The sequence below is a fragment of the Rhyacophila brunnea genome, unplaced genomic scaffold (assembly GCF_057557595.1).
Source record: "Rhyacophila brunnea isolate RB1 unplaced genomic scaffold, BYU_Rbru_1.0 scaffold_7, whole genome shotgun sequence".
Classification (NCBI taxonomy): domain Eukaryota; kingdom Metazoa; phylum Arthropoda; class Insecta; order Trichoptera; family Rhyacophilidae; genus Rhyacophila; species Rhyacophila brunnea.
This window is the reverse complement of record NW_028233339.1, coordinates 46,960,462-46,986,628: the sequence shown is the minus strand read 5'-3', so window position 1 is coordinate 46,986,628 and position 26,167 is coordinate 46,960,462. Positions and strand designations below refer to the sequence as shown.

Below are 26,167 nucleotides of genomic sequence, written 5' to 3'. Positions count from 1 at the left end.
AACTCGACAAGGATAAAACAACTCAAATAGGTTAATGTTTTTTTGTTATTTTTATTTATTGAAATAATCATTTTTAAATCATACAATTTCATGAAAATATTAGTTCAAACTGACTTAATTTTTTAAAAAAGTTCACATCTGATAAGTTTACATATCACTGATTTAGATGAACAATGTAAAACTGCAAATAACAATAGGTAGGTACATATGTAAATAAGCAGCCAAAGCTAGAGTGTCAACAGCAGGCCGCCATTTTAATTTTTACAAAAACCATTATTCAAACTACCAATATTATAGAGAATATTTACGAATTCAATCATATTGAAAAAGTTTGAGTTATATACCTCGTTGTAAGGCGGTGGAGCGGGCTGTACAGAGGCCCGGCAGAGGGATCCGCAGCGGCTGTACTGTGGGGGATAGTAGCACGAGCCCGCGCTGTCCGCCTCTGACGAACGGGAACCGTGCGCGCAACCACACAGAGACCGCCACCACCGCAGCTGCTGCCGCATGCGACAGCACATCACTAGGAACAGCACCACGGCCGCAAATGTTAACAGCAGCCTGCAAATACATACAGATAAAATGAGTAGATATTATTGACGACTTTTAACAAAGCCTTTAAATTGAATAATAAAAAAGAGCACATTGCGAACGATATTTCGAGCTAAGAATGAAAATGGAGCGTTGTGCATACATCAACCACTATGTCTTTAAGAAATTTGGGTAGCCTAACACAATCAAACCATCAAAATTACCTGACTAAAATAAACTGGTCATGTTTATGGACTTGGGAAGACTACCCCGGAAAGTTTTTAATACGAAGCCATATGAGTGGAGAAATATTTTTTTTTTTTTTTACCATGTCCGATCCTAATAGGATCATATGGGCCTCCACAGAGTAGAGGGTTGTATTAACAGATTTTGTTTTTTACGAGAAATGGATGTCAGCCACTTGCTCAACCTATTAGGACCATACCCTGACTCACACACAAATTGAAAAACAATGTGTGTACTTGTCAGACTCAGGATTCGAACCTGAGACCCACGGCGTGGATGGCTTGGCCCAGAATACACAAGCAATCGGAATTCCAAATTAGAAGAAAATTGTTGATGATAGAACGAACTAGGGACAATGACTTGAGTAGGCCAAAGCCCACTTCAGGCTACTTACGTGTGATATGATTAGCACACAATAATAATATAAATCTATTTTCTTTTGAGAGTGTTTTGAAATCAGCACTAGTGCACCGATTGCACAGCTTTCCCCTAAATAATATCAGAATAACTAAAATATTAGCAAGATTTGTAGAGATGTCAAAAATTTAAAATTGAATTACTCCTGACGTCATTTATAAATTAAGATAATAATGTCATTACATGGCTTAAATTACAAAGTTGACAGCCATCTTTTGATAGAATTAGACAGCTCTAATTATTCACAAGATGGACAATTGGGTCAGCAGGACATAATTATTGGCACAGTGTGTTTGAATCCATGTCTATCCAAGTTTTTTCTATTACATATGTATGTATGTTTCTGAGGCCTTTTAAAATAGTGTATCTTTGATTCTTAAATCTTGTGTATTCAGAATTCGATAAAAAAAATCAATAAGAACATATAATACCTACAGTGAAAGCTGAAGAGAGAAAATTTAATTGATTTTTCATTTAAAATTAATACAAATTGGTTTGGTGCATATTTTTGGTTTGCAAAGGGTCATCCTAGTATGCACAAAAAAAACAACAAACTGTAAAAATGATGTAAGATAAGAATGAAAAATGTCAGCAGCAAGCAACCTTAACATTCGAGCCAAAACGGGGAATGACAATACCATGTGACCCCCTGACTAAAGTTATGAATTACGTTGTGTAAACTTGGCCTTCGACACTGCAGACGTGTCTATAAAAAGAAATGCTCATATATGTCGGTACTTTAATATTCATTTCAATGATTGCCATGCATTTATGTAATGAAATGTGATAAAATAAAGGAAATTTTTAATTTTAAACGTAAATTGTGGGAAATAAAAATGTAAAAGTGAGTATTAAATGTTAGTAAAATGAAATGATGCTGCTGAAACTACACGCAAGAAGAGGGAAAACATAGAAAATTGGGGTTCCACTGTAACTTAAATTTCAAGAAAACAGAGTATATTATTATATTTGGAGAAAAGATATTTACAAAATATCTAACGCAGTAGTAGGGATTTACTCAGTCTAGCTTTTGAAAATGTGGTGAAATTCTAACCACTGAGCATATTATTAAGGCCTCCACCACGTTTCCTTTCCTATGAGACATTCTGCCCTAAGAAAGGGTATTACGAAGGCTTCAACGTAGGTTGAGACTACTGTAAATTCAAAGCTATTTTTACTATTTGTCGACTGATTTAGCATTACTATTTCGGTCTTTGTATTTCCGTTTATGTTATAATATAATATTATATATTATTAATACTGTACTGCCGTACGAGTAGATTGACAAATGAAACAACAGTAGCCGATTTCACGATATCAAGTATACATAATAAAGAGGTTTCATGAACTGAACTGAATGTAGACTTTTGAAATAATTGCATATTATGGAGTGTGTACAAACCATAGGTAGTATTTAACAGGGGCGTTGATTACGTAGTAGTCATCGACGGAGACGGGGGGGCGGTATCCAGCGGTTGGGCGAGGCAGGCAGCAGCCCTGTACGCAGCACTCGTGGGGCTCTGCACACTGGTGGCCCCCCGGGCACGCCTTGCTCCACACCTGAAATACAATTAAATCACGTGAAATACAGATATTTCATCTATCAAGGCATCGAAATGCACCAAATTACACATCTAATGAGATCATCTTAGATACTTAATACATATCGATCGTGATAAAAGTAAAGATGGCCATTCGGGTATGGCAACCGCGACGGAACGACATTGGTTACTGCTATCGGAGTGGCAATGCCGTAATACATCTCTATGCAATACTGTCACTTATCACTGTCGTTTGTCTCTGTCGTGGTACTCAAAACATTAATTTATGCTTGTGTGTCCATTAATATTGTCTGTGGTTGGATTTTTATATATGTATACCTCTTCTACACTCTGCACAGGCATACGTTAATTACATAATACAAATTACATAATATAATACATTAATTCCTAAGGCTAAGGTAGAATGGTCGATAGGTGAGCAGAGTTCACAGAGGCACATTCGGTAATTCATGTTAGCGGACGCTAATATAATATATAATGTTTAATATTTGCACTTATAGTGCGACATCTATATTTTGGTCGACATGTCATGGCGATATTTTTTAGAATGAAAAATCTCCCCTGCTCTTTTACATAAATCGCAATGATAATGTCCTCCAACCTGTAACATTGCATACCATAGACCAGAAATCCCTAACCTAGTTCCATGAGCCATATCAAGGGTTCTGCGAGATTTCGTATTGCTTGCTAAAAAAATAGGAGCAGACTGGTTGAGATTCCCTGAGGTTTTAAAAATGTTTCAAGGGTTCCGTCAATTAAAAAAGGTTAGGAACCACTGCCATACACAATATCCGCATACAACGTTTTAATGTATTGTATAAAAAATAAGCTTCTGTTATATCGGTTTATCTAGCTCAGCTCCCCTCCCGCTGTAAGCAGTGGCCTGCCCAAACTATGGAACCATATTAAATAGGTATTTTAAATATTTTTACAATGTGTTGCTCTGTACATTTTATTTACCTGTACAACCTATCATTCATTAAGGAGGTAAGGCATAGAAATTTATTGTCAAATTGACAAATTCAAGCAATCTAGTTGGACACTAAAACAAAAATTTAAATAACATTAAATTTATACCAATAAAATACCAATGTTGCCATGTCTCCTCTTTCATCGTTATGTTATCACCAAAAGATCGAGTAGTACATATTTCTCATTACAACCCTTTTTAAACTGATATCGTTAGAGAAAAATCTTACATTAAAACAATGTTTATTTATACCTATATAGTAATATTTTTTTACATCTAAATAATAGTACCTATCTAAGTACCTACCTAATAATAAATTATCTAGATAATGCCCTTGAACCAAATTATTTTTTATGATTATACATAATTGGTTCGAGGCAATTTATTTAAAAAATTAATTCAACATTTTACTGTCTTTAAAAAAAGCATACTAGGTAGATTGCAATAAAATGTTAATGACTACAATCTACAAAAATGAACGTAGGTAGGCACCTGGGTTAAAATGTGACAATAAACATGTCCATAAATAATTATGTCAGTCTCAGTTGAAAAATACACACTAATTAGATGATGCAATCACACTGATACGATTTAAGAATCATTATTTTTTTATCGCATCTATTTTTATTTTATATAGGTAGGTATTCCTATTCGTAGGTAGAAATACTTTCCACAGACTTTTGAAAAATTGTTTAGGCATTGAAATTTAAAACCTCAATAAGTAAATCATATTACCTATCTATAGTATGGATGTTTTATTTTCAATGCTGTAAATTTGACATTACATTAAATCGAATCTTATTAGTGAGGCATCGATTTGATAGCTTGATTGCTCAAATATATATTTTTGTTTATGGTACACAGACCGCGCGGGAGCCTCTTTCATTTCGATTTCCGAGTGCCATCTTTGACCGCTGTCATCATCTTTAAAAAACTACTCCTCCGTATAAAATGGAATAAGATTAAGACGACGGTTGAGTGGAGTGTATATAAAGCAATCATGACGTGCTTGGTTCAAAATTGTCGAAGGTTTGGAGCGCAAATTCTCAGTAGAATGCCATAATGTACAGCGTACAGAGCTTGTGGTGCCAATTCGTGTATACTAGTGAAATAGTGAAAATAAAAGTTCATAAGAGTGGCTGGCCAGGATACCAGAGACAGCAACTTTGTTAGTTTGTCACCAATGCATGCCTGTTTTATAGTAAGTATTCCATATATTTTTTTGTGTTTAATTTGATCCATAAAAACACCGTCCCCACCAGTGGCGCACCCAGGATTTATTATTGGGGGGGGGGCCGAGTAGGAGAGTTAAATATAGTTTTCATGCAAATGAAAAAAAAATATTTAGTAGGATTTGTAAATTTTATGTTATTTATATTATTTACAGAACAAAATCAAGTTTTCTTTTCTTTTTACAAAGCTCTTGAATTTCTTCGGCCGTGGTTACTTTAATTATCTCTCTGTGTATATAAAGTAAGGCCAGTCCATTTAATCTTGACTACGTCATGGTATGTCACCTTATGTATATTTGTTATATGTATATTTTTAGAAGGCGTAAGGTTAAAAATGATCTTTTACTGACGCATGTTGTGACGGGAAGTGTTTCACAAATTTTAAAAGATGTTGAGGTAAATCATTTTGTCGCATTTTGATATGGCATCAACAGCATTTCTGCATATAGTGACTGCATTTGATTTTTCGAACTTTTTATACCATAATTTCAATTCGGCATTTAAAATTGCAAGATTTGTAGAAGGCATATCACGGTCATAAAATTCTCACAGCTCACAAAATTCTTGCAATACATTTTCTGTTGGAACATCTTTTCCGTTTGGTAGAAGAGTTATAAACTGCTTCAGTACTTCGCGATGTCGCATGAAAGGTTCATTGTGCTGATTTAATATTTGGTCAATAAATATAAATGGAACAAAGATAGTTCTTCTGAAATACTCTTCTACTGAATCAGCTGGAATATTACACCTCAATTTTTGTTTCTATGTAGATCACCGCTTTTTTATTTCAAAATTAAATTTATTGGCTTTTGCACACGCTTTATCGTAATTGCCAAATTCAAACTGTGTGATGCACAATGAACATATAAAACTTGTGGATATATGGCGGATATAATTATGAGATTGGTCACCATTAAACTTCCCGCTCATTGGTATGGCACCGATGTAACCTTACACATGTAAATATGACAAATCGATTCCATAATTATGAAAATTTTCCAATATTTTGTCAGATAAGCTTTCTCCTGTGGTGCTTGTTGCAGGAACAAATTGAATGAATTGTTCACAAATTTTGTTGTTATTTTCATCGTCTATGTATCTAATATACAATTAAAATTGTTGCGTTGTCGAAATGTCATAAGTTTCATCGGCGAGGTTGAAAACATTTTTTATTAAATTGGAGGCATAGTGGCGGTAACCGTCAAGCGTGTCATCAGCGACTGGTGGATTGGAAGTGATAACAGCAACCATGCTGGACATGTGCGCCTAGCATGCTAAACCATAAACTCAAATAAAATATAGGCTGTGCTACCCGCTTGGTCTAGAGCAGTGGTTCTTAACCTATTCGAAGTCACGGTGCACTTTTGATCATAAGAAAAAAAAGCGGTGCACCAAAATCAAACGGTCAGAAAACAAAGAAAAATGTGCGGACATAACTTTTATTACAAAAAAATATTAAAGAAAAGATATATAGTACATAATATATAGAAAAACTGTAACTAAAATTACCCTTAACAAAATGGAATTTATTTGATGTGAAAGTCAATAAAATTAATGTGATACCTGAGTTTGTCGGATTTTGCAGATTTCAAAATTATTAGGCCTTCAATTCTTCATCTAAAATTATAAGACTTTCTCGTTTTTTAGTTTTTATATTGGTTATTGTTGAGAAACCGAGCACAAATATGATGTTGAAAACTGTACCAAAATTTTCAGTGCCCTCGTGTAAGAGACCTGGATATTCATCTTGGGCAGAAATCCAAAGTTCCTCGATAGTTATTTCATTTATTATATTAGTACGATCCGTTGACAAGATAACCAATTTTTCATCTTCTCTTGGTACGAAAATTCAAAACTCGATGTATCAATCGTAGCAAATGGATTTCGTATTCAGTCATAATTTTCTATATGTAAGGAAGGAAAATAATTTGCAATCTTGTCTTTCAATAAAGTGAAATGTTCTGTTATAGCGGGAATAATTTCCACAGAAATGTTATTTTTTTCGAAATCCTGTCAATTTGACAGTAGATTTTTAAAAAAATCGCCTTTTCCTTGAATGCTTGTGTTAATGTTATTTAAGTACTTAATTAAAAGTATCTGCTAAATATGCCATTTTAGCACACCGATCATCATCATTCTGAAGACGTTTTACAAAATCATCCATCCTTAATTTTGGAAAAAAGATTAACAATTCATTCTTAAGCTCTATGAATTGGCATACAATTTTACCCCTAGATAACCACCTCACTTCAGTGAGAAAAAGCAAACATTTGTACTTAGCTTCCACAGATATGCAAGGTTTTTTTAAAAATGCCTGTTTTTAAAGGTCTGGATTTGATGAAATTTACCATATAATTTACAACTTGGTCTAGTACAGGTTTTAGTGCTGCGGTAATGTTTTCGAAACTATAGATTCCCTATGTAAAAAAAACAGTGCATTGATATAATATTAGGGTTTCTTGTCTTTGCGAGGGTAACAAATCTTTTAAATGAGCCTACCATTGACGGAACACCATCCATACGAATTCCTCCATGATATTTTACATTGTTCTAAATATGAAGACATATAATCAAAAACGTCTTGTCCTGCCGTACGCTCGGTGAGTTCTTTGCAGCATAGATACGAGTATATTCACTATCTTGTATTCATTTATGAAACGAAAACCTGTGAGGCCAACGGAAAACGCGTGCGATCGATTCGGCAACATCGAAATCACATTAGATCTTTCATCGGCTTTCATAATTTCACGAAGGACTTTTTCGGTTTTCACTATTTCGCGGATTTTTCTGCTTTTATCATTATTTTCGCGGTGCAATTGCAACAAGCCAGCGGTGCACCGGTCAAGAACCACTGGTCTAGAGCTACAATATTTATGCCGAATTCCACTGAAAAAAAATGTTTTTTTTAAATTTACACCACCACCGACTGTTGTGGGCATGGCCCCCACATCATGAATCGGGCCCTTAAGCCAGGATGTTTGGCGGGGCCCCTTACCTATCACCAGTGTTAAGGGCAATGTGATGTTCTACAGTAGTGTTCCTAAATGGTATTCCATCTATATTTTTAAATAATCCCCTTGTCGGACCTCATATCATATTATCGATTCGTTATCATACTATGAACTACTTGTCGCGACCCCCTCTTGTGGTAGCCAAGTAGCATTCGACCCTTCGATATTGGATAAATAACCATTTTTATTTTTCTAGAAACACTAAAAATAATTGTAATATAAAATGATACACGTGAATTGTCATGTATTATATTATATTATATTTTCATCATACTACATATTTTTATGTCAATTTTGATGAAGTAGTATGGCCCCACATGCGATTTTTTTTAATACCTATAACAAATTTCTGGTGTGTGTTTATCTCACAATCGGACGAGCCGCCACGCCGGACCCTCTTAAGCCCGGGCCCCCAGGCTGTAGCCCTGTCAGCCGAATTTTTATCGTCGATTTTGGGTTTTTTAATAGTGAAGTTCCAAAATATTAATTGAAAATGAAAAAAAAGTATTATTGCATTTAACTTATACACAAACCTACCCAGCAGAACACAGCCTAATTTCTCGTTTATCGGAAACCACTCCGGAATTCGGGTGAAAACCGAGCATTTTTGACGTTTCCATTAGAGATTGGGTTTCTAGAAAAACCCGAAATTAGTGTTTCGAAATTTTTGTGCTAGAAATTAAAATCTAAGGAAATTTTCTTAAGAGGGTGCTGGTAAATTTGAAATTATTTTTTTGTCGTGTTTTTATTTGTCTAAGCTAATGGCTTTCAAATTCAATGTTTTTGGGGGGTGCCAGGGCCCCTTGCCCCCCCCCCCTGGGTGCGTCACTGGTCACCACTAGGTAATTTACCTACCTACAGTAGCCACATAGACAGCGTAGAAGTAGACTGATATCTAAAATTGGTATTACCTACATTATTTCTGAAATCGGTAAATGTGCCGCAGATGCCGTCATGTGATTTTATAACTTTCTTTTTAGACCAGACCAAACCTAACCTAACCTACCCCAACCTAATATTACCTAATATAATCTAAGTTTGTGATAATGATACATCAAAATGTATGAAGATTTCAAATTTTAAATTAACAATACCTAATTATTAGATCTAAAAGCCTATGCGCCGACAGAAAATGGTATTTATTATAATTGTCTACATGGAATAAACTGTTTTCGTAACAAAAAAAATGATAAAAGCTCATAACGATTGACGGCATCTGCGGCACAATTACCATTACACAACTACCAATCGCGAGTGGAGAACTACAAGGTTCTAAGTGTTTGTCCTTGGAGAAACAAAAGTAACAATGGCGCAGCTTAGAATACTACTTCATTGTTGGGTTTGTTTTTTCAAGGACGAACACTTAGAACTTTGTAGTATTAGGCTCGCGCAATGCTTTTTTGAAAAACACATTAAAAGAACTACAGACTACAAAACGACCGTTTTGTGCGCGGCTCTATCAGATATATACCTACCTCAACATCGAACTTTCTACAGTTCTACACGACCACATGTCTGTCGAAATTCTTCGCTTCCATGATTGGTCAATTGGTCAATCTGTCATTCCAACGCGCTTCGGGACGCCTCACGCCAAAATGTCCCGTTTTCAGAAAGAGAGAGAGAGAAACCCACGCTTAGATTACACGGTAACAATAATTAGAAATATTTTTGAATGGGTGATTTTAACCAAAATACCTACGTGGGAAGAAATTCAAAGTGTAATGGGTGTAGGTAATGTATTGATTGAAAAGGAATTTATCAATTATTTATTGTAACCAAGATACTATTTATAATATATATTATTATATATATAGTATATTTAATGAGTATTCACTTATTTATAACTGCATTACACCGGAAAAAGTGACAGAAAGGAACACTGGGAATATTTATTATTACAGTTTCACACCAATAATTTGAATTGTATGAACTTTCGTATAATTGTTATTGAATACATTTTATGTCTGTCCGGCACTAATGCACCGACAGAAAGGGTTTTTTCTTATGAATAAGTTGTGAACGAACGAAAAAACACAGTTGCACGTCGCAGTTCGTCCTGCCAAGAATTTCATTCTTTTTGTTCTTCAGAAAAATATAAGACCACATAAGTTATTTTATTTTCACGTGTTCATTTTCAGCGAGGCATGGTCTAAAATTATCGTGATAGGTACGCGACGCGCAGATTGTGCAAACGACGCGTGTAGAACAAAACATAATTTGTCAATTATGTTTTGTTCTACACGCGTCTTTTGCACAATATATTATATTCATTGACATGTTTTCTTTTTCAAGTAAATGGGTAACGTTTTTAGTCATCTTTATACGATTTAAGAATATATTCCTCCGACGCCATCACTAGACAAATTGACGTGTTCACAGTTCGACTATCACTCTCCGATTGACGAGTCCGAAATTTCTTCGCACCTAGTGTTGAAAATTATTTGCCGATATGTATACTGGGAAGCCGAGAGCCATCCTGTTGGACCAGCCACCATAGTTTCCCATAGTTCCTCTATATTCATAGCGACTGATTTGTTTTCTCCACAGCGACCGATCGACAATGTTCACTAATGTGCGGTATCATACTATCAAGAGTACGATCTACCCTCGACTTGACTCGAATTGAAAGTTATCAAAATTTCGAATTAAGAATAATTATTATCTTGTTTGGTTGAAAGACATTGATGTACGTTGAATACAAAACTTGTGTCTTTTTTTGATGTAGTGCGCTTATTATTTTACTGTCATCAATATCTTACATTTACAATCAATATCTGAGATTTAAAAATAGCAATTTTAGGCTTTTTACTTATAATATCTTATCAATTCGAATCAGTATGATAAAATTTTCCGTTTTATTAAAATAGTGTAATATGAATACCAATAAGTATTTTAATTTTCCACTGGGTACAGGTAAATCTACTTAATTTTATTTTTCACTACCACACCATATTTTTACCCAGCAATAGCAATGAGCAATTAATAAGGTCTTTCTATCATTCAACTGGAAACACCTACGTGCTCGCAGAATATGGAATTGTTGTAGCCATAATAAATTATCTAGATTTTGCCAGTAAACTTGGCAAATCATAAAATACTCTTGATTTTTACTGACCGTCATAAATCGTTGCCTTTCTCGAGCTTCTGCGTTCGTGAGACGACTTTGAAGCATGCTCCATACTTTGCATGCAAACAAAACAAAACTAAACCAGACAAGGACCTACGACCTACACAAAATTTTCCTTCTCGGTGCTTGGGAAAACCGTGTTTGCGCAATAATAAATTCTGAAAATAACAACATTTTCCAATTTGTTATTATGTTGATATTATGTATATATAGATAAATAGTATCACCCAGGCTACAGGATAATACCCCCCCCCCCACCAGGTTCACAGTATGGCAGTGGCACGTTTCGTGACGTAGTGGCCCCCAACCAACTAACTGATTTTGAGCCCCCCTACAATATGTGGAATACTTTGAATGAATTCCATGTTATAACTAGGCTTAGGATTTTTAGGTGCTAAAAATGAATAATAGGTACCTAAAATATGTTGATATAAGTAATTGGATAATATGTTATTAAAATTTCATAAATATGTGCTAAAAAACAAAAATAGGTGCTAAAAATTTAAATAAGTACCTACCTATTACAATAAATCATATATTATATTTCAACAGTTCAATTTATTATTCATTCACAAACAAAAAATGCTTTATTACAATAAATAATAAAATAATGCTTCAAATTTGATTGTGAATCTTTGACGATTTGATCTTAGCAAATTTTTATACACGGAAAAACTTCTTTCTCAGATGTTATTGCGTATGTAAATGAAACTATTTCTGAAGTAGAAATAAATGAAACATCTGAGGAATCTGAATTCTGCAGAGTTTGAAGTCCAATATTTTTATTTAAAACACCATATAATTGGTCCAGGAACATTGAAATTTTGTGTTTATGTGAAAAGAATAGATGTGCTTAAACCTAGAATGTGTGTAAAATATGTAATTATTCGAAAATATTTATAAATAGGTGCTAACCAATAGGGTTTAAATGTGTTTTTGGTTGTGAGGCTGCTCAAAAAAATATTTAAATACTTACCTAAGAATCCTAAGCCTAGTTATAGCATAACAGCAATATTCTTTATGTGCACAAGATGTGCACCTACCTAATTGAAGTTTCTCGAATGCAGACATGGGCGCGTAGCCACATTTCGTAGAGCCAACAAAGTATGTACATATAGTGGATGGATTTTCCAATTTGCTGTCTTCAAATAATACAATTTGTTTTAAAAAAAAAGCGTCACTCCGGTGACCACACAAAAATATGAGACAACCATTCTTTAATTATTTTTCTTCTAACATCTTTTTTCATTTTAGAGTGATTACGCCATCTTTAGGTACCTACATATAATTAATTGGATTGCAATAACTTACGATGTTATTTTTTATCTCCGTAAAATACTGAAATTACATCACTAATTATTTCGATAAGCTATTCTATGGTAATGACGGCGTTACCTACACAACTTAGCTTGACCGTTGAACGGACCTAGGGATGGGTGAATGGCTAACAACCACTCTTAAAAAGTCTGTTAATATAATTTCATCTCTGTGGACGCCCATATGCGTAGGGGTGAAAATCTAATAAGGTCGACTTTGGAGCAAAAATTATACTTTACTTTTTCTGAAATAGAATTTTGTATAAATTTTGTTTTCTTTATTGTGCGGTTCTTTAAAATTTATTTTGAAAAATGAATATTACATATTATGTAAAATCAAATTCGTCTAGCTTGTAATTAAAAATATTGAGCAGATATTTCTGCCTATTAATTTTTCTGTAAACACACTTTGTTTACATTAAATTAGCTGAATATTTAATTAACGTAAACAGTATTTGCTACAGTTCGGTTATGAGGAATACAGCGGAAAACACATTTTGAAAATAGCCGATATACTGAATTATTTGTTAGGTTAACCTAACCAAACCTAACCCAACCAAACCTAACCTAAACTTAACCAAACTAACAAAAATAATCCAGTATATCGGGTATTTTCAAAATGTGTTTTCCGCTGTATTCCTCATAACCTCTTTAGGATGGTTAAAAAAATATGAAAATAAACAAGGTTAACTATTATTATAATAATTATTGGTCAACCTATTTTCAAACAAAAAGTCACACAAAAAAAGGTCTGAGTTTTATTAGTTTATTGCAGTGTTATTAAAAACCCTAGGTAGGCAAGTATGTATTGCATTATTTTTAGAACAAATGCCATGCTTGTCCATTGGAGTAATAAATATCTTACTTATATAGTCTTCGAGGATTTATAATTTATATAATTTCTGTTTCACCATGCGCTGATCAAAAATGAAGATTTTGTCCATCGTGTACTGCCAATTTATAGGCCATCCATGGACTCAAACCGTATGCGGTTTGGAACCGTGTAGCTTATCTTTTCTATTCTTGGAAATATATTTTCACAATCTATATTATAAGCATCTGATCGTATCCGCTTATACCATACACTTACACTTCCAAAATTAGTGAAAATATATTTTCATGAACAAAAATCATAAGTTTAGTATGGCACACGGATCTAAATCGCAATCTAAAACCCCTTCCGAATTTTATGTCAAACAACTACCGAATATCAAAATAACACGTTATCACCCAAATAGGAAACTGAAATATTAATAACTACAATATACCTACCTACAACATTCCCTCTAATTTTTCTATTGTGTGTGCGGATCATCAACGCATCTGAGTGTGTCACTTGGCACCAGGTGCGGTAAATTTACACCCCCCCCCCTCCCTCACAAACACACACAAACATTTTTTTCATTAAAACTTATATTTTTAAATTAGCATTTTTGTACAGATACTTTCATCAAAAATTATTAATGTATGAAACCGAGGCTTAAATAGAGTAGTTCGAGAGTAATTCGTCAAAAAAATCTTTTTTAATGACGGCAGTCATCCTGGTGTACTTTTTGACTTAAATGCCTTTTTAAAAGATACAACCTCCATTCAATCTACTTCTTTCCAGACGTGAATTCTCCTTGCATATTTTCTGCGGAGCATATTTAGTCCAGTCAAATTAGACCGAAAAATACGTTATGGTTGCAAAAGGTCGGGTAGAAGATTTTTCTTTTTAATTTGTATATATGGTAATGAGTGACAAGAAAATGAGTTTTGCCATTTCGGATGACTTCGGCACAACTTTTGGCGGGCAAAAAACCGCAAAATTTTGGGTGTTTTTTTGGTTTTTCGGTTATATCTCAAAAACGGTTGGTCGTATCAAAAATATTGTTATATACAAAATTAAAGCTTATTAGATTTCCTAACATGTTTATATACTACGTTTTTTTTCTATCTTTGACCGTTTATGAGATACTTGCTGTTGAAAACAGTATATCGTCGCTCTAGGATTATATTGTCCAAAGCGACAATATGTGAAATGTTCAGAAGACGAAAAACAACGTTCATTACCTTATATTTCAATATTATTATTTTATTTTTACATTTATTAAATAGGTTGGGTAGGTAATGGTGGGTTTATTACATTCGTGGAATTTGGGCCACAGGTAATGGAGTGACTAGTTAGATAAAGTCCATTAATTTCGCCGGGTTTTTTTCAGTTAATATGCTATTGATATTAAATATTTAGTTATTGTTATTTGAAATTATCCTATAATTACCTTTTATTGGTTTAAGAATATCTTTGTGATTCAAAATATGGTCAGTACAAGGTCTGAACAAAAACGATGCATGAGTACGAGTGAGAAAGTATTCGGCACCCTTACAATCTCTGCGACACGCGCTAGAGTAAGATAAAAGGTCTACATATCTGTGAGCTAGTTTCCAAAACTATCGCCATCAAATCGGGGCGAAACGCTTCACATAGCGTCGATAACTTGCGAGCTCGAGTTGCTAAAATTGATATTTTTTGTGTTAAACATAAAGTCAATGGTAAATATTTTTAGTTAATTAAGTAGAAAAGATGGTTCTGTGTGTTGTCTTAAAATGTGGTAGCCGTACTGACAAGCAAGAAGATGGTATTACGTTTCATAGGTAAGTTGATACATGTTCGTGATAATTTATTTGTATTTTATTATATATTTTAATATCAGTGACCTAGTGTTTCTTTAAAATAACTTAAATTATGGATATTTTTACCTAATGGTTGCATTTTGACCGCTTAAAAATACTATATAACGTATAAAAATAGAAAATTATATTTTAATTCTGAGCGTCTAGTGCGAGCACTTTGGGCGAGCACTAGCGAAATGGTCTATGGTCTCGAACATTTGTAGACGAATGCGTTCGCTCGCACACAAACCAAACGCAAGGCACGCAGCTTCATTTAGCAATGCAACGGGTGGCGTCTATATGTATCTATCAAGGCCTGAACAAAAACGATGCATGAGTGCGAGCGAGAAAGTATTCGGCACCCTTACGATCTCTGAGACACGCGCTAGAGTAAGATAAAAGGTCTACACGTGTGTTGGTTAGTTTCCAACAATGTCGCTGGCAAATCGTGGTGAAACGCTTCAGAAAGCATCCATAACCGCGAGCTCGTGTTGCAACAATTGCTGTTTTTTGTGGTAAACATAAAGTCAGTGGTAAATATTTTTAGTTAATTAAGTAGAAAAGATGGTTCTGTGTGTTGTGTTAAAATGTGGTAGCCGTACTGATAAGCAAGAAGATGGTATTACGTTTCATAGGTAAGTTGATACATGTTCGTGATAACTTATTTGTATATTATTATATATTTTAATATCAAGTGACCTAGTTTTTTTTTCGAAATAACTTTAATTATGCATATCTTTATCTAATGGATGCATTTTCACCGCTTAACAATACTATATAATGTAAAAAAATAGAAAATTATATTTTAATGCTGAACGTCTAGTGCGAGCACTTTGGGCGAGCACTAGCGAAATGATTATTCATAGGCGTCCGCAAAAAGTGGGTATGTGGTTAAAATTGAAGTAACAAAAAACTGAAAAAAAATATTAGTAAAGATTACCTATAGTAGGCAATCATTTTATTGTTTTGAAGAAATGGAATTTAGTATACATGTTGAAAAACTCCCGAGGAATAATCGATTTAGTGCCCTGTTTGTTAACATTTTTGCTTCGTGATTTCCTAAATGTAATTGGTTTATGAATGTTATTGTAATGTTGCTCCCTAATGGATTACAGATTCCCAAAATATGAACCAAAAAGGCAGAATTGGATAAATCAAATACATCGTGTCAATCCTTCCAGCTGGGCTCCGACTTCCAGTAGTTGTATTTGTTCCAAACATTTCGAAGCGGCATATCTTAAAAGAACGAAAAAAAGGGTATGCTTAACGTATGACGCATTGCCCACGCAATTTGAAGGATTGAAACATTTTTTGAGGGTAAGTAATTTGAACAAAGAGGTTCCATAATATATAATTTAAACGAATTACAATACAATACCAGTTAAATGTGGCAACCGCTTGAACGAAAATACAAAAATAGATAAAACATACCTACTGGCATGATTCATTCTTCTATTTTCTATTATTATTATTATTATTATCAATATCATTGACAATATTTTGTAGTTAGTGAAATTTATAATATGCGGAAAAAATATCTAAGATTTTTTCTACCTGGACTATAGTAGTAATGGTAATTTAGATAATGGGCTATACAATGATTTAAACCTATTGTATAATTAGGGAAAGTAGGTAGGTATTGAGTGAATTTCTGAGAAGGATATCATTGCCATTATTATTGGCTGAGCGGTTACTATATAAGCATTTAATGTGGAGGTTCCCGGATTCGACTCTAGGGTCTGGAAAATTTTACATGTTATGTACCAGGGGTTTGAACAGTTATTTTTTCGTTCCGGTTCAAGTAAAAAAATATAATATATCGGCTCTATTTCGGTTTTCGTTCCGACAACAATTACGGGCTTAATTTACAAAGCCATGTTATATGAGTATGGACCTGATACGTTACAAGAGGCTAACATCGATTTCTCATAAAAAAACCTGTTGATATAACATCCACTCTGTGATCTTTTAGGATCGAACATGGTATAAAATATAATTATATAAAGTATACCTACATATGTATTTAATTTCAGGTCTCGAAGCCACGTCCGATACAAGCATCCGAAAATACCCCAAGGAAAAAAAAAATGCGAAAGCTCATCAAAAATATGGAGGAGATTATCAAAAGACAAAACATGTCGGAAAACCGTGTAAAAGCATTAGCATCGGCAAGGCTGCGTAGACTAAAAAATATTCAAGCTGTTAAAAGACGACTTTTAAAAAAAGTCGTCACATTTAAAACAATAATTAATTCGTTAAGGTTAAAACAATTGGTTTTAGAAGAAAATTTAGAACTTTTAACTTCACTCGAGGGGAATAAAGATTTTTTGATCGCGAGCACGGGCCATACGTCTAAAAAACAATACAGTCCCGAGTTACGTAAATTTGCATTAACCCTGCACTTTTATTCACCTAGAGCTTATTCGTATGTTCGAAGTCAATTCTCCACACGCTTACCTCATCCAAAAACATTATCACGCTGGTATACTGCTCTTGATTGCCAACCGGGGTTTACAAAAGAAGCTTTTGATGCCATACGCTTAAAATCGTCAGCATCGAAAAAAAGGTTGAAAGGAGTGTTAATTTTTGATGAAATGGCGATTAGGAAGCATCTGGAATGGGATGGAAAATTATACCATGGTCATGTAAATGTAGGGAATAATTTAGAGGGAGACTGCGTGCCCATGGCAAAGGAATGTCTTACGTTTCTAGTGAGTTGCCTTAATGACTCATGGAAGATTCCTGTAGGGTATTTTTTAATTGATGGCATAACCGGCTTACAAAAAAGTGCGTTGGTAAGAAATTGCCTTGATCTTCTAAAAGATTGCGACATAGATATTGTAGCATTAACTTTCGATGGCGCACCAACAAACACAGCAATGCTTAAAGATTTAGGATGTAATTTTTCTGACGAAAATAACTTTAAGACCACCTTTCGGCATAGGGAACAAGATATAGCAGTATTTTTTGATCCATGCCATAATATAAAACTGATAAGGAATGCACTTGGCGAAAAAAAAGTTATAATTGATAAAGACGGGGGTATTGTAGATTGGAAATACATCGAAAAGCTCCATGATCTACAAGAAAAAGAAGGATTACACATTGCGAATAAATTACGTGCATCGCACATATCGTTTTTCCGCCAAAAAATGAAAGTTAAATTAGCTACGCAGTTATTAAGCAACTCGGTTGCTGACGCTATTGATTTTTGTAGAAATACACTGAAGTTGCCAGATTTTGAAAATAGCCAGTCAACTTCCACTTTTATAAGATATTTTAATAATTTATTTGATATTCTTAATTCTCGCAATTTACATGCAATGGGGTGGAAAAAACCTCTCAATTCCAAAAATTATGATGAGAATTTAAAATACTTTGCAGAAATAATAACATACATAGATGGTTTGAGATGGCCGAATGGGTCTCAAGTGATAGCATCGGCAAAAAAAACAGGGTTTCTGGGGTTTAAAATATGTATAAAATCGTTAATTCACCTTTACCAAATGATAATTGTTCCTAACCCGAATATATCATTTATATGCACGTATAAAATCAGTCAAGACCATATTGAATTGTTTTTTGGTGCTGTCCGATCCCAGGGCAGAAAAACTTGGCGGGCCGCTTGCCCAGACCTGTTCTATATAATCCAAATATTATAATTTGTATAGGTTTTTTTTGCACGTCCTTCAACTTGTGTTTTAATAATCTGAATTTTTCAAAGTGATTTTCTTTGATCCATATTTTGTATTCGATTCGCTATTGTGCATGTCTATTTATATACTCTGTAGGTATATATTTTTAGATGATGTGATTTCATACCTTTGAATTATTGATACTTGTAAATTAATATGATAATTTGTCAATTTAATATTGATTATACTCATGTACCTACTTAGTTATTTACTTTGTTAATTTTAATGTAGGTACCATATTATTATGATAATTAAATAATAATACATTTTGAAGTTTCTGTATTTATTATATTGAAGATATCCACCAATGAACATCAATGAATATTAATAATATTCCGTTTCTCCCGCACGCCTATGGTCTCGAACGTTTGTATACGCATATGTCCACTCACTCACACAACCAAACACACGGCACGCAGCTTCACGTACCAAGGCAATGTGAAGTGTCTATCTGTATCTATTGTCTAAGGTATCTATAGTCTATGGGTCAGTAATATTAAAATTATTAAGAATTGAAATTATTAGGGTACCTACTTATATAATAATAAAAGATTACTTACCTATTAAAAAAAATATTTGGGGTTTATTAATTAGTTAATTAGTTTAGGTTTACAAACTAGTCTTTATTGTCAATGGGCGTTTTTTGCCCGCCAAAAGTTGTGCCGAAGTCATCCGAATTGGCAAAATTCGTTTTCTTGTCACTCATTACCATATATACAAATTAAAAAAAAAATCTTCTACCCGACCTTTTGCAACCATAAAGTACAGATTGACTGGACTAATTATGCATTTGACACAACCATCTGTTTACGAATGAACAAATATATCACTAATTCTTACTTTTTTCGAATGCATTGAAGATGGCATTTCTGTTTCGACGATTTCAGAGAGCCATTCCAATTTAAATTTATCGCAGGATTTCTTCTTAATGATCACATTTGAAATATCACATCTACTCCTTTTTGACATTTTTAGGGGATAAGTTTTCTATAATTAATAAGCATAATTATTGTACTATATTATATGTGACTATGTAAGCAATCGTATTGTTCACTTGAATTGTTTGTTACGTACACTGAAAACACCTGTAGTTATTACCAAAATCTGAAATGAAACTTTCTTTTACAAAACGTTTGTGTGAGGACTGTGTGGGGGATGAAGACATGTGTGCGGACACATTTTGGTAAGTGTGCGCGCATAAACACACATCACAAATTTTGCTCTAATAATAGGTAGTAATGCGGTGCTAATTCACGAGAGGGAATTTTTCATTTAAAAAATGAGGTGTTAGATGCAATTTGATTGTTTTGTGTTGATACTTGACAACTAAATAATTCAAGTAGATGAATTAAAACTACATAAAATCCCTAAAAATAAACCAAAGGCCCTTACTTTTACCTCTAACACAACTTGGCGATGGGTAGGGGGCCGCCAAAGACCCTGGCCGGGGGGCCCGTTTTGAGGGGTGGGGGCCATGCCCTACCCATTAATAGGTAGTAGAGATTTCTATTCTATTATGCATTTTTTCACAATATGTGGGGAAAAAATCATGAGAAAAATTGCCATTTCAATCAATTCCACTATTCTGCTAGGACCTACTTTATTTACACTGAATACCAGCGCATCTATTCTGTACACAGGACTACTTTCGGCCGCTACGGTAGCCATCTAGGGTAGAGTTGGGTTTCGGGAATTCTCGAGAATTTTTCGAGATTTTCCATCCCGAATCTTGAGAATTGAAATTTTCAGCATTTCGGGAAATCCCGGATCTCGAGAATCTTTTCTCGGAATTCGGGATTTCTTTATTATCAAATATTAATTTTCTTTTTCGCAGAAGAGAAGCATTGCGATGATATCAAAATGCTCTAAAACCTGTACCTACGTGTTGTTGTCGAAGCTCTCAGCCGCCAAAATATGAACTTACTTGCAGCGGAAATCTGCCAGACGTTTGGGACAGAAATAATTAAAGAAGCCAAAGCGTACCTGGTCCGTCTTTCTTCCCACAAGCATTCAAGAAGAAATTAATAGCAGTTTATTAAAAAAAAAAAACGTATTTTTTTCGAATTTGTCTGTTTTTACACTGATATTAGGATTTTTTGAATATTCTCGATATTTCGAGAATTCTTTTCTGGAAATCACGAATCTTGAGAATTCATAATGTCATCATTTCGGGAAATCCCAAATCTCGAGATTGAGATTTTGTCGGGAAATACCCAACTCTAATCTAGGGTAGGTTTGTATTGAAGTGAGCACTTATTGTAACAAATTGTTTTTTCACAATAGACAGGCCCAACCATTCGTCGCCCGGATAAACGCATTCAATTATTAATTACTTATTCTTCTTTAAACCATATTTTTTATGTTTAATATGCAATTTCCTTGATTTAATCTCTCTCCATTGCACTAACATTATCTTTTTTATTATTGTTATAGACGCCTTTATCGCTGCTGACCTTGGCGGCCGTTACGTTTTTGGTCACGATCATTAAAAAAGTCACCAAGGCTTCCGAAGAACTACAAGCCCTTGAAAATGTTAACCGATCAGCGAAGGACGCAATCATTAATAGCTTGAGCGTAAGCAGGCTTGCTTGTCATACCGTCAGACAAGTTGGAAGACCTTGAGAACACCCTAATCAAATCGATTGATCGCCGGCCCGACTGACACCGATCGAGAGTGAGCCATCGCAAGGCCTTACAAGATATTATGCTGCGCCCAGCACATCCGCATCCTGTCATCTCCACGATATTTCCAAGGTAAGAAACCGTCACTACCGATAGACAGATCGATAGAGTATACGCTTCATAACTTTGCACTCCGGCTCTAGAATGAAAATGATGTAATATTTTCTACAAATCATTTTTCTTAACATAATACCTATTATCTATTTATTTAATTATTATTACAAGTGAATATCATTTGATCTAATTCTATGCGAGGTAATTAGGCAAAGAGTCGAATCAGAGTAGTGAAAAGTGCAAAGTTATAAAACGTATACCTACTCTACTGGCGCAGATAGATACCTCGCATGGTACCGTGGTCTTTAATGATCTGAGTAATCTCAAAACATAGCCCCTTGTGCACCCTGGCGTCTTGTGCTGCTGAAATGGATTGTAGAAAGTCTAATGTCAGCTCCCCTGCCGGAGAGTGTAATGGGGCGAATACATTACCACCACGTCACGTGCGCTCACGTATTGTCACGCTGACAAATTTAGCATTTGGTTTCGTTATTCCGCAGTCTATTTTGAATGATCACTAGCTATATAAATTTAATTATGCAACTCGAGTAAGTTGTTCTTCGGTAAGTCTATCGGAAAGAGACTGAGAAACTGTTGTTGCTTTTGCAGTTATCGACCAATAAAACACAAGCGCGAAGAGCATGAGTCCATGATAATACATTCATATAAAACTAGAAGGATTAGGCCAAGCAAATTATTGGCAGTCAACATTACGTACGGTTATATCTGTTTAATTTTTGCATTGATGTAATAAAAAGAATCAACATAATAAACGTGACAAATAAGAATGATTCATGCCTTTTAGTTCGAGTGATTGCAAGCATACACGTTAGGATAAGTATTTTAAAACCTTAAGGCGGCTATACCTCAGTTGTGGCATGGTCTAAAAAGATCGTGGCTAGGCGATGCGCGGATTGCGGGTGCAAATGACGCATGCCGACCGAAATATAATTTGTCATATAAATCCAACATGCGTCCATTTAATGTTCTGTTTATTGTTCTATTAGTAACAATAATAATATATTAATTGAGTTAGCATTTACTTGGTAGAATTCCATTTTACAAGAAATGAAAATATAATTAATATTAAATTCTACAGGTTTTTTTTTTTTTTTTAAAGGTTTGTCGATAGCTATTTCGGTTGTAACACCATTATCAAGACTATCTATAATATATTCATTGACATGTTTTCTTTTTAAAGTAAATGGGTACCTAACGTTTTAGTCATCTTTACACGATATAAGAATTAATACGCCCGTCGCCATCACGAAACAAATTGACGTATTGAGACCTCGACGTTCGCTCTCAGACTGCCAGCGAGTCCAAAATTTCGTCGCGCCTATAGTTCAAAATTATTTGCCGTTTCACTGAAGTATCGCCTTAATATTCTTTAGAGTTACGACAACCTTGCGAGACAAAGTTTTTCCCCCGGTTTTCGTGAGGTGGTTCCATTATTATGCCTTGGCCGAATTCAAATAAGCAATATGTAGGTACCCGATGCGGGTAGACGAATTGTTTTCAATCGTGTCCAGATATTTGTACGTATGCAGTTCGCCGTATCACATTTCCCCGTGAAATATTGTATCGGAAATATATGGTCGTATAAAGAGATAGTATAGTACTGAGATAAAATTCATGTCTAAATAAAACACGGCTTTTGTCTGTTTACAGGAAGCCAGCGGCAAATAAATTTCGAAAATAGCCGATATATTGGATTATTTTTTAGGTTATGCTAGGTTAGGATCCAATAAAATTGGAACATTATTGTCTGAAATGCTCCACGAACAACGCGTAATTTTTTCATCGCGGTGCTATAGAGATGACTGTATAGTATACGTTCATCTCTTTCCGATAAGAAAGCTCACAGCGAACTGTGCTATGGTGAAATGTAATACGTACAATTGACATGTAACCGTTTTCAATAAGGCATTTTTCTCTGCCGGCACCAATTTTATTTCTTTTGACTAAGCACCAAGTAGAGTAGTTTGCGTGCCAAAGCCCTGAAAGAAACCTTGATATAAATCCGAGGTATCCGTAAATGCATCTAGAAAAAATACATATAGGTACATAATCTTCACAATAATACTGCTTGATTTTAGACTGGTAGGTATAGCTCAGTGATATCCCTAGACAGAATGCCGCCCCTAGGCAGCGCCAAAATGCCGCCTCATTCTTTATACAGTATGTTTTATCATCCTTTCATTACTCCAACACCTGAGAAATGTGTTGTGTGGATACATTACTAACAAAATCAAGACTAATTATTCGCAAATCTACTCTTGTCGTTTTTGGTCACCAAGGACGCCGAAGGACAACGGAAGTAAACAAGACATCGCGAACCCAACAAACATAATATTATAGTCATGTTAAATCTTTTAATACGTTTTGTTTCCAACCAGCAAGCTAATTTTTAATGGAAAGATATTTTCGTTTTAAGTTTAGGTAGCTATTTCTCCTCGATTTGCCGCCCTTCGAGTAACTGCCGCCCCAAGCGACGCTCAATCTGCCTACCCCTACGGGACGTCACTGGTATATCTACCAGTAGCGAAGGGTGGAGGTAGGCTGATAAGATCCGCCATAAATAGTGCACATTAAACTTTGTCAGTTACACGTATTTGTTTTTATTGAACTAAGACTACAATTTACAGATGGTGTTGGATAGTTTTTAAAAATCAATTAAATTATTCAAAATTGAGCACACCTTTTCATTCATACTTATTTAATTTTATTGGATTAAGAATACTTGTTACACATAATATTGTTGGTTACTTTTTTAAAATTCATTAAGCCCTGCCTAAACCAAACTAGAATAGATAAAAAAATATTATTGTATCTATAAAATATCCAAAGTTACGTATGATTTAATTGCATAATGTTATGTGTTTTATAGATAGACGAGTATTTTTTGACTATTAGCTATTAATTATTATGGCTTGGTTTTCGCAGGGTTTAATTGCATTTTAAAAACTCAATACACAAGTTGTTGGTTAGTTTTTTAAAGTTCATAAAGCCTTGCGTAACCAAATTATAATAGATAAAAAATATTATTCTATCTATAAAACAACCAAAGTTATGTATGATTTAATTGCATAATGTTATGTGTTTTATAGATAGACGAGTATTTTTTGACTATTAGCTATTAATTATGGCTTGGTTTCGCAGGGTTTAATTGCATTTTAAAAACTAACCAACACCACTGTAAATTGTAGTCTTATTTCAATGAAAACTAATACGTATGACTTGACAAAGTTTAATGTAAACTATTGATGGCGGATATTAACACCCTACCTCCACCCTTCGCCACTGATAGCTACCTAATGCATCACTCACGATATAATTAGTTTATATATGTACCTATCTAGTAAAAGTATCTAGGTATCAACATCAACCATTCAAATAATCTCAAGCGTTGTTTTAGTCGACACTGCGGCAATATTTATGAGACATTTTACCTGCCCATATTAGTATTTCCACTAATTGCCAATATCCTGGCAGCATGGCCACGAATTCACGGCGGGTGGGTGTCACTGCGGTCCGCGAGGCCAGTGACGTCCCGTGGGGGTAGGCAGATTGAACGTCGCTTGGGGGCGGCAGTTACCCAAGGAGCGGCAAATCGAGGAGAATCACTAGGTATATGTAGAAATAGCTACATAAACTTGGTAATAACGGATATATCTTTCCATTAAAAAATTCAGCTCACTGGTTGGAAACAAAATGTATTAATTAGGTACTATTAAAGTTTCAACAGGATTTTTTTGTCGGGTTCGCGATGTCTAATTTACTTCCGTTTTCCTTGGACGTCACGTTCTTGGTGAACAGCAATGACACATGTATACCTAATTTAAAATTTATCCAAATATGTTTGCAAGTCACTCGTGAGTTTTGGAAGTTATCAAGTGTATTTTTAAATGTACATATCTAAAACCGTAGACTCGCAAGCACTATTGTCTATTGAAGCAGAGATGACGTTTAAATTAGATTTAGTTGTATATATATATTGTTAGTAATGTATCCATACAACACATTTCTTAGATATTGAAGTCATGAAAGGATGATATAAAGTACATTAGATATATAAGTATATTAGATTTGGGCAGGCGTAATAAACTAGAATTCAATATTGATAAATGCAATCTTTTGTCATTTACCAGAGCCTCAAAAGTGTTGTTTTTCCAATACTCGATGCATGGCAGAGTTCTGTCACGAATATCATCTGTAAGGGATCTTGGTATTACGTTTGAGAGTAAACTGACATTTATTAGCCATATAGTTACCATTTGTAACAAGGCGCTTAAAATGTTGGGCTTCGTCATGCGTACTTCCCGGGTCTTTTCGGATGTTACGGTATTAAAACTTTTATTTAATTCTTTAGTTCGAAGCAGACTTGAGAGTGGGTCTATTGTTTGGGCACCGCATCAGTTGAAGTATGGCCTTATGGTGGAGAGGGTTCAGAAGAAATTCTTGAGACTCCTTTATTTGAGGTTGTACGGATACTATCCGTGGCTTTATCCAACTGACTTTCTCTTAGGCATGCTTACATACTGCAGTTTGCAATTTAGAAGAAATCTTTATTTAGCTATGTATTTTTTTCGACTTATACGAGGTATAAATGAGAACTCTGCCATTCTGGGAAGTGTTGACCTGTGTGTCCCTGATAATTATCTTAGAAATA

The 26,167-nt window shown here is 34.5% G+C and overlaps 1 protein-coding gene across 1 annotated transcript in view; it reads right to left on the bottom strand.

The window, feature by feature from the left end:
* LOC147064989 (uncharacterized) overlaps positions 1-26,167 on the bottom strand; it is a 47,040-nt gene that overhangs the window by 6,838 nt on the left and 14,035 nt on the right. Inside the window, exons 2-3 of the mRNA XM_085958383.1 lie at positions 2,597-2,754; positions 345-561 (exon numbers count right to left, since the gene is read on the bottom strand). Of these exons, the coding sequence (XP_085814509.1) occupies positions 345-561; positions 2,597-2,754 (375 nt within the window). The remainder of the gene's footprint in view (positions 1-344; positions 562-2,596; positions 2,755-26,167) is intronic.